The 15,828-nt window shown below is 39.6% G+C and overlaps 1 protein-coding gene across 1 annotated transcript in view; it reads right to left on the bottom strand.

Annotated features, from left to right (window-relative positions):
* The window catches only part of tsnare1 (T-SNARE Domain Containing 1), a 151,012-nt gene that overhangs the window by 23,311 nt on the left and 111,873 nt on the right, over positions 1–15,828 (bottom strand). Inside the window, exon 11 of the mRNA XM_079343521.1 lies at positions 2,850–2,959. Coding sequence (XP_079199647.1) covers positions 2,864–2,959 — 96 coding nt within the window. The 3' untranslated portion in view covers positions 2,850–2,863. The remainder of the gene's footprint in view (positions 1–2,849; positions 2,960–15,828) is intronic.

The following is a 15,828-nucleotide window of genomic DNA, read 5'->3' on the forward strand; positions in this document are numbered from 1 at the left end:
GTCTGGACAAATTTAACTCTCAAACAATTGAGGCCGTTTCCTGCTGTTGCCGTTAACAGTTATCAACAAGGCAGAGTCCTTAAAAACTGTCAAACAGATTTCCCAAAACAATTTGTGAAACCAGTTCTTAAGGTTCACTCTGCAGATTTGGGTATGAAATTTGAAAGTTGTAGAAGTGAAACAATTCCATGCTGTATTTGCTGAACTAAATATACAAAGTGTTTGAAAAAAATGGGTCCCTAAACACTCTTTGGAGCTAAAAAGCTACAAGGAGAGGAACAGTTTCACTGTCGGGGGCCCTCCACCATGACTTACGGAGCATTTTATCTTCAGTGTTTCAGGGAAGAAAGGTTCCTCTGAGGACAGTTTGTGTAAAGAGTTCTGAACATATACCACAGAATGTGCACACCTCTCCAACTTTCACATTACTCTACAAAAATGACACAGTGCACCTTGAAAGGAAGGGAAGATACACGTTTTAAGTGTTTGATGAAATTGTCTTGAGGGTAATTAGGTCTTATTTGCTCTGAAAAAGAAAATCTGTCATCTCTAGAAGCCTGTACAAACTTTGACCAATGTCGAAGTCAAAGCATGAGCTGAAATCTGCTTCTGGACCGACGGCGCTAGTGCATTTAAGTGAGGGGGCGTGGCTTTAGAGGGAGCACAGAGGGGAGGGGTTGAGTGATTACGGAGAGCGGAGAGGATGCTACTTTCAAAATCATGCTAGTTTTTGAAAATTACCGACCCTGCCTTTAAAAGTTTAAACATTTTAATTTGAACTGTTTAACGATTATTTAGAAAAAATGTGATTAATCACCAAAATTCAATAGTTAATTGCGATTCATAAGATGTGAAATCACATGCTTTGTTTCCCCATTCTTAATTTTTTACATTTGCTTCATGGTTTGTCAATGGAATGTTTTCAGATTGCATTCAACTCATTTTTATTGTTTTTTTCTGGTGCCTCTAACTTTGAAACTGCTCCCTCCGAAGTACATTCCCTGTGTAATAATGTGACAGAGAAAATTGCTTTGACTTTAGTTATTCTTTAATAATTCTTATAACGGGAGCACCAATAGCTGAGCGATTATGCTTATGCTGTGCTGTACAGATGTTATAGTCCTTGTCGCAGCAGCCCTTTACTGCGTGTTATTCTCCACTCTTTCCTCCCAACATTTCTTCAGCTGTCCTGTTTAATAAAGGCAAAATGCCCAAATAAACAACTTAAGAAAAAATGAATCTTTTTTACAGTGACAACAATGATACAATATGGTCCAATACGATCGGGTATAAGACTAGTATAGTAATTTATGGTACGATCTTTAAAAGTACAAACACAAAGACTCTCACATAGACGTTCACACTTAAAGTAAAGTCAGCTCGGTAAACATCAGGTCATCTTTCTATAAACACATGTGACCTGAAACAGACTTTGGTGATGGACTCTACTTAGTCTCAGTTTCTTTTCAAAGCACTGAGACTGTCTTGCTATGGACTGAGCTATGCAATGGCTGAGCCCCAACATGGGCTGGTCGCCATGGGAGCATTGATTCAGCCTGCTGTTTTACGGACAGAAAGCTTTGTTCCACTGGATTTCCGTTTTGGTGCGGTTCAATACTTAATGCAAGCAGACACATCTTGTATTGAACATCAAGTGAGTGAAAAGGACAAGAGAGCTTTTTCTGCTTTGAGTATTATGTTGTTAAAATTAGTCTGGTGGCCCTTCACTGCCATGTTGCTGCCTTAACAAACCTGCAGGCTGCAGAGAAGGGCATCTTATTTTGAATTCAACATTGTTTTTTTATGTGTTTCCTTTACTTTTTAATAAAAATATCTATCGCTTGTTAGCAGAATTGGAGCATCATTTACAACCATTGAAGAAACAGTTAGTCTAATTGTAATCTATTTCTGAAGAGACACCTGATCAAAGTTGAGTGAAGCAGGTAAATATTTTCTCATGAGCCGTAAAGTGATTGATTTGGATTAAAAAAATGTTTTCCATCTTTCTCATTCAGCTAATAGAACAAAAAGCTAATTGGGATGTTTTAAGAGTTTTACATCCATGGTTCAAACTTCTAGATTTACGTAAATCTAACATAATCTTAAGTCTGTCTTGGAATTCAATGACGTTTTTCTTTTTCAACACGGAAACAGACTCAAAATCAGAGAGATCAATCAAACCCTACTCATGTATGTATAAATAATACTGTAAAAGGGAAAATGGGATATGCAAATAACTTGGTAACATATGTTTATTATGCTCTTTCTTTACGCAGACAAAATGTTAGCATGTTCTTAAATGATTGTTATGTTGGTTTGTTGTTTACACAACAGTAATGTTCAGATCCTGTTATGAGGTATGCCACCTCAAGGGGCGCTGTTCAGCGAGTGGGGAGGAGAAGAGGAGAGGAGAGTTGAATGTACGGTGCTTAAAGAAAGATTTCTAAAAGTTATAAGAAAGACAAAGAACGTGTGACTGATTTACTCCTTTACAGCTTACAATACTAATGAATTGAAGCTAATGTGCTGTGGGCTAACAGGCTCTAGGATATGTTTGTCCTTACCATAAATACTATGTGGCACGATATCCTATTAGTTCATGTAAGTGTTGTTTTAGCCTTGTCAAACCAGTCAAACGATCTGGAACTTTCGCATGCTAATGCATTGTATTTATTGTATAGTGTGAGTTCGCCCTTAGAAAGAAAAAAAAATACAAGTTAGAATGTTTACCTTGATATTCCCACCCATCAACGCCAACCCGTCACACACACACACACACACACACACACACACACACACACACACAAAGTGACAACAGTGTCAGATGTGTTGCAGAAGATTGAGCTTACCACAGAGGCCAGTCTCATTTTTTTGTTGTAACAGCGATGATGATGATGAGGATGGTTAGGACGACGGCTCCGATCACCAGCAGGTAGCACTTCCTCTTCCTTAGCTGCCTCTGATGGGAAGAAGGAGAGTTCAAGCGTTAGCCAATAACCACATCAAACACGGCACACTGTCTTAAACTGCTCTGTGAGCCAAGGCAAGCCATCTGAGAGGAGATAATGATGGGGCTTTAAATCTTCGCCTGTGGTTTACGTGAGACAGCAGTCACTGAACAAGTGGTTTCACGGTTTACAAGAGATTCCGTTTTTTAATGCTTAACCGCTGCTGAATTTTTGCAAACATGAAAGTCATCGCCGCAATCCATTATCAGCTCTGTAAATGTCAAGCTCCTGTTTATTAACTAAACAGCTCCAACACCCAGGCTGCCATGTTTTGTGGCTTCTGAGTTAATATAATGCAACCCTAAAGCCCACAACAACAGAACAACAAAGGCTGACAACTATAAAAGGGGACTCAACGATTCAGAAAAACAAATGTCCACTGGGTAAGATGACAGTATAGATAAAAATAACGGGTGTGATGTATGGAACATTTTATTTTTAACTTTGGAGTTAGTTTTTGTCCTTTTGTGATATTGTTGGTTTTTGTCTTTTGTTGTGATGTTGTTAGTTTTTGTCTTTTGTCGTGATGTTGTTAGTTTTTGTCTTTTTTGTGACATTGTGACGACCCCTAAACGTGTCAGTGCCAGTCAACATCAAGGTTTCTTTATTCGTCTTCCTGGGGAGAAATGTGTCTTACTGGGAAAATTGCTGCAGAAAATACATGAAACAAATGAAAACAGTTCATACAAATGTGCAAAACATTTATCTTATCCCTGCTATAAATTACCCGATATGAAAATTCACCTGTTGCCTTGTATCTCTCACCACTCAGGTTGCCTTGGGCTGGTAAAGTTAATTACATCAGTTAATTTGATGCCATGTGCCCGGGCAGCCTTGGGGCATGCTATTTAAACTGGCTTTTCACCCCCAATCCCCACATACTCAGTGCACGCCGCAATCCTTCAGCACATTGGTTTTGTTCCTGAGCATCAAGTACAATATTGTGTTTTATTCTGAAACTTAATAAACGTTCTGTGCTTTTCCTTGTCTGACTTCCTGTCCTTGTTGTTATAACTGTCCAGCTTGCGTGCAGCATCAGAGATAAACTCACAGCTACACTACTATAATACTGCAAAGAAAATAATCATCTGCAAAATAATATTCACTCAAACATAAAAATGTGCGCACGATAAAACAATTTAGAGCTTTCAAAAAATCTCTTGCCGTTCCAACATAATCTGCCTTTGCAGAGGAATCAGGCACTTCAACATCTGCGTAATCACAGCACATGCGACTGAGTCATGATGTCAAACTGCATGTTTTTATTTTAATTTTAAAAAGCTCTTCAAGAAATGTAAACACCTCTTTCTGTTTCATTTCTCATATTGAATGTAGTGTCATTTCGATTTCAAAGGTTTCCTCTCAACAGCACATGAGCTTCAGTCATCCATGTCAATTATTGGCCAAAAAAAGAAAAAGTATTGGCTGTGTTAAGCAGATATATTAAAGGAAATAGAGTGAAGGAGGAATATTTATATTTCCTAGTCACTTCAGGCAGTAACAATATGTTGGAGCACAGAATCTATGTTGTTTTGAAACGCTATTTCTCCTCTTTTTTATTTTTTTTATTTTTTTTATTTCTTCAGCCTGTTTTTTGCTACAAAGGCAGCAAGAGCAGCGGTTTAGACCGGAGCCGAGGCTGGAGTCTTTAAATCCTGACGCGCTTCAAAGCACGGAGAGAGCAATTCATCTTCTTATCTGAGACTCAAAACAGGCTTTCTGTGTGGAAGAGAGAGGGAGAGGGGGAGCCGAGAGAGGGAGGAAAAAAAATGCTGTCGAGTAATTTTCCGTTTAAACGTTCCACTCCACAACAATTTGCATAAGCAGCCCTGCGTCTGTGATAAGAAGATTGGTAATTTTCAAAGGCTCTGTGGGGATTGAGAATTAAAAGCCTTTCTCCGCTATCTCCCCTCTTGCAGCTGGCCACCACAGATTCCCCAGCTTCTCTCACGCGTTTTCCTCCTAAACTACGCCTTATAAACTTTCTCTGCCGTCCTCTTCTTCTCTGTTCGCTCTGACAGCGCCGAGTCGCTCCCTCTCACTATATACAGTATCCTCTGAACACTCCCCCCCTCCGTCTCTCTACCATATTCTCTTTCCTTTCTGCTTTCCCTCCTCCTCGGTCATCCCAGCACTGCTGTTATTTGGGGAGAACAAGAAAAATAAATAGGGTAGAGGGGGGACAAAAAAGCGCTTAGTATAACAAAGGAAGTGTTGCAGTATTTTTAAACCAGGAATTTTCCAGATTGCAGGGCAGGCTGAGAGGCGGGACAGCAGAGTCATGGAGGGAGAGACGGGGGGGATAGACTAGGGATGCTCTTATCGAGCAGTGACTTAATCTGTGAGAGAATGTGTCCTCAGAGCAGGCTCCTCTGGGCCTTTGGGTGCTGCAAGCCCTCAGGGAGAAGACAGTGTCTCTCTGAGGTCTTTCTTGATCACTTATTATGTCTAATACGAGGGGAATAGTTCATACTTAAGCTGGAGTTTTTTTTTTTCATGATTTAAAATGCGTTTTTACATTTTTAAATTCAGACTTGGCTTCTTAAAGCTATAGACAATAACTTCACCCTGAACCCTTTGCTGTGGCTCTCGAGCAGGAGTTTTCCTCTTCTGCTGCACTAACAACAGATGGATGGTCCTCCCACGGCACTTAAAGCTATCTGGCAGTGACTCTTCATCAACTTGGAGTGATCATAATGTGCCTTTAAGAGGTGCTTGATAACCTCACGGACAAGTTAATCATGAATAAAATACATGCTCTGAGGCCCATATTTATTTTGGTGTACCGTTTTTTTTTCCACCATTTATTTCTTATATATGAATAGCGTCCGGAGATTTGATTAATTTTTGTGTTGCTTTTTCTTTTTCATCTGTTTTGTTTCTCTTTCCTCTTTTTGGTTTCATGTTGAATACACCAGGTTGAACTCACTTTGAAGGTAATTCTATACAAACTGTGACTCGCTCTGCAGTCAGGTCTAAATATACTTTAGAGAAACGTATAATATAGATTTTGGATCACTTTAAACAAGGTCACAGTATTCACCATTAACTAGTCGCTCATTAGCTTGCTCATCAATAGCATACTAGCTACTTATCAGACAGTCACTTCGTCCCTTATGAGGTAGAAGAAACAAAAATCATATTAAGATTAAAATTTATGTTTAACAACTCCCTAACTTTCTTCCATACTGGTATTGTTTGAGGGCAAACTTACTTAAGATCATATTAGCTGAAGACTAATAAGTAGCCAGTAGGTTGCTCATTAGCAAGCTGATAAGCATTAATTAATGGTGAATATTGTGACCTTTATTAAGAGTGTAACCCGTTTTTTCCTGTTATACAGAACCTCAAACAGTGATCCCAAAGGAACGAACAGAACCATGTTGTGTGGATGACACACTAGGAGTTTGTTCTGCCATCTAATTTGCCTTCTCACCTTTAACATTGAAACTCAAATCCAGGTCACTGAGGGGCAACCCATATTTACAATGACATCGAGTTATTACAGAATGAATAATAAAAAGGCATTAAATCATTTCAAGAACCAAAAGACAGATCAATAAAAGGTCACTAAAGTCAACAAACTGGGGGAATTCCTCGCAAGCTCAGATAATGGTTGGACGTAAATGAAGAAAAAGCCTGAAATTGACTACAATAATTACGCAAACTCAATATGAGTATAATGAAAACAAATACATAAAATAAATGGTTGAGGAATAATCCACACCCAAGCCTGTTTGTATCCTCAACTCAAAGAAGTGACTTGATACATCTTATCCTGGTATGCATAAGTATGAGCCCAGGATTCATGACAAAGGAAGGGTATTAGGCTGCTTTAAGCTGTGGCCAGACCACAGGCGAGGGTCAAAATGTAAATGTAGCTCCCCTCGATGACAGGCCGAGACAAAGATAAAACGCACCTGCAGTAATCTCCATTTTTCTACTTTGTGAGCAGAGCCCTAAGATACTTACAATCTGTGCAGTAGCTCTTATTTCCCCACCTTACATGGAACCATTCTTCATTTTCTGACAGGAAATACCGTCCCCAGACTTGGAGGTGCTAACCCATATCCCGACCGTTTCACACTTGGCTGGCCCACAAAGCCAACTGTTGAGGTCATGGGCTCACAGAGCTGGCAGAACCACATCATGGGCAACAAGAAGAAATGCAAGCCTGATGTCATCAGAGAAGACATTTTGGGGCTTTCATGCAAAACTAGCACCACAAAAAAAAAATAGAAAATCTGCCAAATTTGCAATAGGCCCAGCACACAACAAGGTACACGTTGCAATAATCTAAAAAGCGCACAAGTCTTCTCAGACTCAGTCTACCAGACACCCATGTGCCTCATGGTGCCTCTGAAAAAGGAAAACAAAATCCACTACTTCCTGGGTAGGACAGGTTCTTCCCTGGCCTGATTTCCAAAAGGATTGCAATGCTTTTTTGTCCTCTACAGTGAATACAGTGAACAGTGAACCTGTGAATATGTGACAACACCGAAAGCCAGTCCCTCCAGGAAGTCGCAATGTTGCAATTGCAACAATTCACGCAAATTCAACCAATTCCCGCAAAATCTGGGTGACCTTGCAATTTCGTCCAATCACCGCAACATTTCTGCAAATTTGAACAATCAAAATCGTTTGCTCTGCGAGTTTCACCAATCAGAGCAGTCCCCCGCGAAAAACAGTGAGCCGTACGTCACCAAAGTTTAGTGGCCACTGACCAAACTCACTTCCTTGTTTATATGCTCTCAGGAGTGTGTGCATGAAGCGTTTGTGCGCTGAGAAGAAAAGCGCTGCAGGTCCGTCCTGTCTCGCAGACACTGCTCCGTCACTTTTTACTGCATGTTTAATATTCCTTATCGTTTTTTAACCCAGCAGACACGGAGCAAAGAGGATGTGGGTACAAGATATGATCTGTTGGAAGCTAAAATACGGGTAATATCGTACATTTTGAAAAGAGACCCGTAAAGTCAACAGCGCCTTTCTGAAAAGATGAAAGAGCTCGGAGCGGCCGCACAAAATTTACAGTGTGTGTGTTTGTGTCCGTGCACGCACGTGTGTGAGAGACAGACGTCACTGAGTGAAGCAGAGGAATATGCTTCACAAAGTAAATCGCTCTGCTCAGGTTAAAATATCACTCAATCACATCGAAGTCTGAGCAAGAAAATGATTGACATGGAAAAAAAAAAATCGCAACTAGTTTTTACAATTTTTGCTTCCTGCCGCAATTTAATTGCAAAAAACGACATGCATTGCAATTTTTTTTAAACTCTGCCGCGAAATCAAGCATTTAAGGCTGCAACAATCCCCCAACAAGTCTGTGAAACCCTGAAGGGACTGAAAAGCTCATGAAAATCGATATATGCACACCTAAATGTGTGCTCTGTGCATCAATGCTGTGTGTGGATTCACAAACAACTTGTCTGCTTAGGGTTAAAGGTAGTAATGCACTTGGTTCTGCAGTCTTTGGGACGACAAGGATCGGCTGAGGCTCACTTGGTAGAGTTGTCATCTTTCTTAGGAAAGGATTAGGAAGTTTGACCGCTCTCTGAGCCCGATGATGAACTGTACCTGTTCAAGTAATGCCACTTGTCGATTAAACAGATTCATAAAAGTCAGCAGGTTAAAAACTAGAAGGGAGTTTGGGTCAGAAGAATGAAGGCACAGAGAAGAAGCTAGAAATTGTTTTTCCATTTTCAACACCATTTTATAAAAACCTTGTATTCCAAGGGACAATACAGCAAAACACAAACTGGCAGTGTCTCTGGGAGAAGAACTACTTACCTTGTGTGACATGAGAAATATCTTCATAATACAACAATAATGCCATGCAATGATAATGGCCATAATATTATTTTCCCTTTATCGCATCTGGTTGGGAAAATTGGAAGTCCATGAAATAAATAATGTTTACAGCGGAACTGCCTCACTTGTAATCGGCTTATGTGCAATTTACATAAAACTCAGAGTCCCATGCAGTCACCCTGATTATGATATTTAAGAGGAGCTGCAAATAAACAGAGACTTCATGGCCAAGCCTGGCATCCAGGGAGAATGCCTTGTGATAGTCATTGTCAACAACAGGGCAAAAACCCACACCATCATATTTGGCAATGTATTACAGATTGATTGGACTTTAGTGAACATCTGCAAAACAGCCAATCATGTTGCCAATCTTGGACATGGCAGAGGATTCTCTCTGAACATAGAAGGGAATTGTCTAAAATGAAAACTATTATGCTTATACTGCACAAACGATGTGCCATCCTGTGGGCTTACCAACCACTTCAACTTTGTATTTACAACTCCAATTCCTTCAAAATCAGCTAAAATGTTCATAAGTAATTTGCACATGATCACAACCCCGATATCCGCTTGTAAATAGCACAAAGACAAAACATCCAATGTTGAGGCTGAGGAATGTCTGTTTAGGCATGATCCAAAGATCTTGTTTCACCTTTTCCCTTAAAGGCTTCTTCAGTTCTAAACTTACTGGTGGATGGAGCTGGAAATGTTAGCATCCACATAGCCCATCTCAACTTCACTACACTGACATTTTCATATTCTTCTTTGTTTTTGCCAAATAATTTCATTGTTCAATATAATGACAATAAAGGCATTCTATTCTGTTCATGAAGAGGCTAATGCTAATAGCATCTGATCCCTGAACAAATTACTGCCAATTTCCACACAATCCGTACATGTTGCATTATGTCAGTGCAACAGTTTTGGTCTGTTGGACGGTGCCAGTGGCGTTACAAGAGTCTGTTTGGGCCCTCGGTAAAAATGCACTGGGGGCCCTCCAACTAGCATTGAGCACTTTATCCTTCTCTTTGGCTGGTGTCAGAAACTTAGGTAATGAGCCAACAGCTTACTTTCTATTTTCCTCTTTCTTTTTTTTAATAATTATTATTATTTACTCCCAGACGGATAATTCATCTTCATTTGATGAACATTTTTACAAACTCAGGTTTTCATGGGACGCTGAGAAGCTTGACAGCACAATGAGAGTGAGTGCTATCAAATGTGGCGCTCTGAGGGAGGTTTCCTATTGTCATTGCTAAATTCTGCACATTTTGTGTCACTGCTGTGATTTGAAGTCTGTCAGCAGTTTCCTGTTGACAAGCAGCGCCTGTGGATGGAGCACACCCAAGCACACAGGGTCCACTTCTGGAGCATGAGAGCAGCCACGAGCAGCTGTACAAATATCAGGAGAACTAGAAGATCATGCAGAAATAAAGAGAAAAACATGCAAATGACATGTTTAGTCTTTCTAAGGATTCTTTGCTGATTATTCGGTGCTTGTTTTGATGTAAGGAGTCTGTACATCGAGTATGATTTCGGAAATCGAACAGATGCTCTGTGCATTTCCTTGTCTGACTTCCTGTCCAGGTTGATCTATAATGCTTGATGTATGCTTTCAGATGGCTCCGTCGAAAAAAAAGACATTAAGCGTATTTGAAGCAGAGTGTGGTGGTGTTGCTGCTCCGGAGACAAAACGCATTGCCTGCTGTGGAAATAGGAGCATTGACTAATGGCAGCATACAGTGTCTGTAATTGGCAGTTAAAGTTGTGCATAACATTTAAGAAATCTAAAGAGCGGTTATACATTTGCATATAATATAGCAAACGTGAATAAAATGTCTTTTTTTTCTGTCAATTTGAGAATCTTGTTTGATTCAAATGTTTGAACAGTTAAACAATTTAATATTGCAAAAGAGATAAGTAAGTTGTAATTAAATGGGGTATATACGAGTGCACATCAATAACAAGGAGGAAAACAGATCTTTACAAAGCAGCACACAAGGCTTCACCTTCACCACAAATTACTTCAGACAAAAAAGTCAGTAATTTTTATATGATTTATTTATCCAAACTATTATATAGTACAGTGAAGCATGTTTGTCCTTTTTTTTTTTTTCCACTTACAAAGGCATCGTCAGCTCTGCTATTGAAGGTTAACCTTGGGCAAGGAAGGTGAACTAATCTCAGCGCAAAGTCTGGTGTGTACAATCAACCTGGATTCAAAAGGGAAGCCTTGCTTTATAGTGCTTCACATCACATGGCTGTGTGTGTGTGTGTGTGTGTGTGTGTGTGTGTGTGGAAGTCAAACGGAACTAGGCACCGGCCGTGTGGAGTAACCTGGCTTTGTACTGCTGCTCTCACAGAAATCACTCTGCTGTGGCTTTCAAGCCAGCAGACATGTGCTCACAGATTCATGGTCTGAGGTACAAATCCTTTTTTTTTTTTTTTTCCAGGGAAGGCAGACTGTGCATCTCATTTCAGATGCATAAATGCAATACAAGAACCCTATGGATCCTAGGGTCCCACCAGCAAGCCACATGTCAGGGACTTTCTCAGAGATTTTTTCTTACTTGCATGCACAAGATATTTCGGTAATTTACATAAAAGTGTCCCTACAATAACTATCACAGCTTGAGCTACAGTTGTAACACAAAAGCAGCATGTCACGAATAGTTTTCAGGGCATTTCATGTAAGTAGCTGCATGACAGAAAAACAAATGACTTACTAGCTTAAGCAGTTTGTGCATTCTTGATTGGTTGAAGAGGTAAAATGCCATCAAAACCAACCTGATTTATGAAACATATAAAAATAATCTGAGACTACAACGTGCATGCCAAGCATATGGAAACTCACTGCCGAGATCAGAGCTATTGGAGACGACCAAACAGATTTTGAGAGTAACATAAAAACATATATCTAATTTAAAATGTACATGTGTTCATGGTTGATCCATGATCCATTCATTACCTCCCACTGTTAGGACTTCATGTGATCCACAGTTTGATGGAAAATAAATTATAAATTTGTGAAATAAATGTACCGATGCTAAATCCCTGAGTCTTCGTGAAAAGAAGGCAAGGTTTGAGAAGTGTGTGATGGCACTATGATGATCCAATGTATATTTTGACCATTGTTTTTTTGAGAAAAAAAAAAAAAGAGTTAATATTGCACTACGCTGCAGGAGCCTGTACAAAGACACACACACATCTGCTAAACAAGAGGTTCTCAAACGTTTTGCCTATAGTTGGAGGAGTTTTCCATTCTATGCTAAAATCAAAGTGGTCACGTTAAAATCTTTGGCTCATATCTTTGAGGACTCAACAAAAAGGATCCAATGTCCAAAGCCAAATTATTTAAGTTAGAAGGAAAGGAAATGGGCCACATTGAAATACAAAGAACACAGCCAAAACATTTTATCGAATAATAAATCCCACCTCTGACAAGGGACAGAGCCAATCAAAGTTTAGGATTTTGCTTGAAACCTGTGATGGCCAAACAGATTCCAAGGGGGCACAAACAACCTTTTTTTTTTAACCAGTTTTCAACCCTACATTCCCTCCAGAGCCAACAACGCCTGGTTCTTTTCAGTCAGGTCTTTTACTTAATTGGAAATGTCTTCACATGAAAATCTCAACCATTTACACTGAAGGCATCTCTCCCGTATGAAAACAAAAGCTTCCACATACAGAACTGACTTGAAGTTTGCCTGAAATTTAAAGTCTTTTGTTTTGTTTGTTTTTTTCAGTTTTTTGCTCTGCGTAGTTCATTTTCTTGCATTTCACTTTCCACAAAGCTCTTGTCAATCAAACAGCATGAGCATTTCTGTGATTAGGTTTTTTTTTTTTTTTTGTTGCCTAGATGGTTTGATTTGGGATTTTCAGGTTTCTATAGGAGGCATTTTGTCAACAGCATCTTCTCTAAATACTCATGTTTATTTCCATTCTGAATCCAGACCAGGAAACAAAAAGACTTAAATACAAGAGCTATTTAAAACAGAATATACTGTATTAACGACACCATTTCGTAAAAAGTTGGGAATCAGCTACACACCTTATTGTAAAACACATAATAATATCCTTTATAAATTCAAAACCAATGAGTTAATCATTACAAAATCAAAACATTCACCCCTGCAGTGTGCAGATTAAGACACGGGCTAATCGTTTTTTGGAACCAGGCTGTAATCATGTCATTCGCTGCTGTACAAACAGGCTTTCTTGACTGGGTTTGTATCTGAGTAAAGGGGCTTCTACCGGTGAGCCTCAAGTGGACACTCAATGAACTGCAGAATTTAAACTTCATTTTTCAAATGGCATGACTTGCGTGCCATTTATTGGATTCCAGTAAATGGCATGCAAAGAAGAAAGAACAGACTAATAAGGTCAAACTAAATAAAACAGCTGCAATGGAAGACAACAACCTCAGCGCATGGGGCGTAACCCAACCATCAGCTCACTGGTGCCCCACTAATTTTTTTTTTAGGGCTTTTTTTTTACCTTAGTGTGATAGGACAGCTAAAGACAGATAAGAAATATTGGGACATATGGGGTATGAATGACTTTAAAATTGTCACCTTTTGCTTTTAATTTACATTTGAAACACTATCCTTTACTTTTTTAGGAAATGTTGTTTCGGAAAAAGAGGCAAATGATTAAATGGTTAAATGAAGTATCAGCAGAAACAATTTGTGAAAGTTCGGAAATAAATCATTGCCATGAGTTTGTGTTGAATATCCTCATGCTCCACTGAGAATTTACTCCTATATTTGAACATTAATCTGGAATAAAAATATATCCCAAATGCAGGAAGTACAACACGTTTGTGGTCATTTTTAATTTGAATATTGTTCTTAATCAAAGTTGAAAGTTTTACAAAGAAAAACATCCCGGTTTTATTTGAAGTCAGGTTTTCCTATTCCTCCAACATGCTCAGGCCACCCGTGTCTGATTGGGGAGGCAGAGCCACAAGAGTGTCACTGACATCGACCAGGGGAACTTCAAACATTGTTATTTTCCCTCCATATCCTTCAAAGAGTCCAGAGGGAGTGCAGGGAGAACGACTGAACGCCAACCCCCCCCCCAGTCTGAGTGCAGTGATCAGTCAGAGCTTTACCACTGTGATTAGCTGATTCCTTTTCATTATCTTATTTGTCAAAAAGGCAACAATTTGTCTTTGTCTGAGTGTGGATGGGTCCATTCATGCGTCCGCCCAATCATCTACAAGCCATCTTCCTTTTTCATTTTATTTTCCTCCCACTCCCCGTTCCTTTTGTTCATGACAAACTCGCAATAGCCAGCGCCTTATATTCTCCTCAATTAAGCCAAGAGAAAACTGTGTTGACATTGATTTTCCTTTTCAGATTCAGAGGGATGTAGTCTCTCACTGGGAGATCAATTCCAGTTCTGAAGATGGATAGACTGTTAAGTCTTTACAATGACATCAGATCCAATCAATAATAACTTCAGGTATTTCATTGGTTTTTTTTTCTTTCCTTCCCGGACGTGTGAAATAGCTACAGCTTTGTTCACTGAACTGATGAAACATCTGTGTTTTATTGTTAATTATAAACCATCTTGTGCGGCAATCAACAATCAGGGTTCATTGTGGTCCACTGAACACAGATGAGGTGATAAAACATCACGGCAACGAGATAAACTTGCAGCGGGGAGAGTAATCTGCCTTCGCATAATGGATTATAGATTCAATTTGTTCTCAGTAGAAAGTGAGTAGACAAGGCGGGTCCCAAGAAGAAAATGACATCCGCTCTTAATTGACCATGGGTGGAGATGTGCAGCGGTGCATGAACACCAGCATCAAGGAGTGTTCAAGGCTACATCAGCACTCCAGATGAGCCGCACAGTGTTCAGTCTGTTTCCCACAGCTCCCTTCCCCCAGCCTCCTCTCTCTGGTGAATTTTTATGAGATCACAATAGTGCCATCAACTTCACGCTACATTCACTTCATATTGAGTAAATACAAGCTACCAACTGGTAAAACTGTTCAAATCAGCCCCAAGAGGCAATTAAAGCAGATTTAGAGGTTTTATGGCAGATCCTACAGCCCAAACGACCCGCATCCCACTGAGGCTGATCTGGATTTAAGCTGTGCAAAGTCTGCCCTGTTTAGTTTTAGAAAGGTCCAGGTTGATCAAAATGGAACAGGGTCTGGATCTGCCTCTCTGATCAAAACACTGATGGCCTTTTTTACCTAACTTTGTAAAAACTTGGATGTGATCCCATGACAGGCATGATAGCCTTGTGGCTATGTACATGCTCCAATACAAAGGCTATGATAATAACGAGTTTGGTGAGAAAGTTGCATGTGCACGCAATGCAGCTGTTCCCATGCGGTCCTTAGCTCTGGGAACATTTTGGCTAGGTCCACATAAACACAGCTCCGTCCATTGGGCTTGAAAAACCTGCATCCTGTGTCACCTCTGTCTTTAAGTTTAGCCTGATTGCTGATTAGCGTAACACAGAAGCAGCTCGCAAGCTTAGTTTTTGTGTCTTCATATTACAATTACACATTAATGTTAATTATACTTTCTTTTGTATAATAATTGGGAAACGTTACATATTTGCTGATCACTAAATTTCTAAATTTAAGGTCTGTGGATGTGAAGTTATTAAAGGTTTTTAAATTGGACTTGAAGGTGAAAAATAAGAGCTTGGGTAAAACCAGTTTTCTGCTGCATCATACATGGCTTAATTATTTGCAAGATAAAAATAAAAGCCTACTTTAAGTCAAACAAACTGGAGACACTTTTCATAACTATGAAACACCATCCATTGATGTTTTCAGTGTTCTAACAAATTTTAAAGAGATGTGTTATGCATAAAAAGTTGTTCTTCATGTGTACAGTATGTGGGGGCTACTTAGTCTGTAACTTCCACAATGTAGAAAAAAACAAAACATTCATCAGGTTGGGCGTCAACATCGGACTGTGCAAAATCCAAAAATGTCTCTCTCCAGGTACATCATCCTGTCTGTCTGTGAAACTCAACTTTGTGC

Source organism: Symphodus melops (assembly GCF_947650265.1).
Source record: "Symphodus melops genome assembly, chromosome: 5".
Taxonomy (NCBI): Eukaryota; Metazoa; Chordata; class Actinopteri; order Labriformes; family Labridae; genus Symphodus; species Symphodus melops.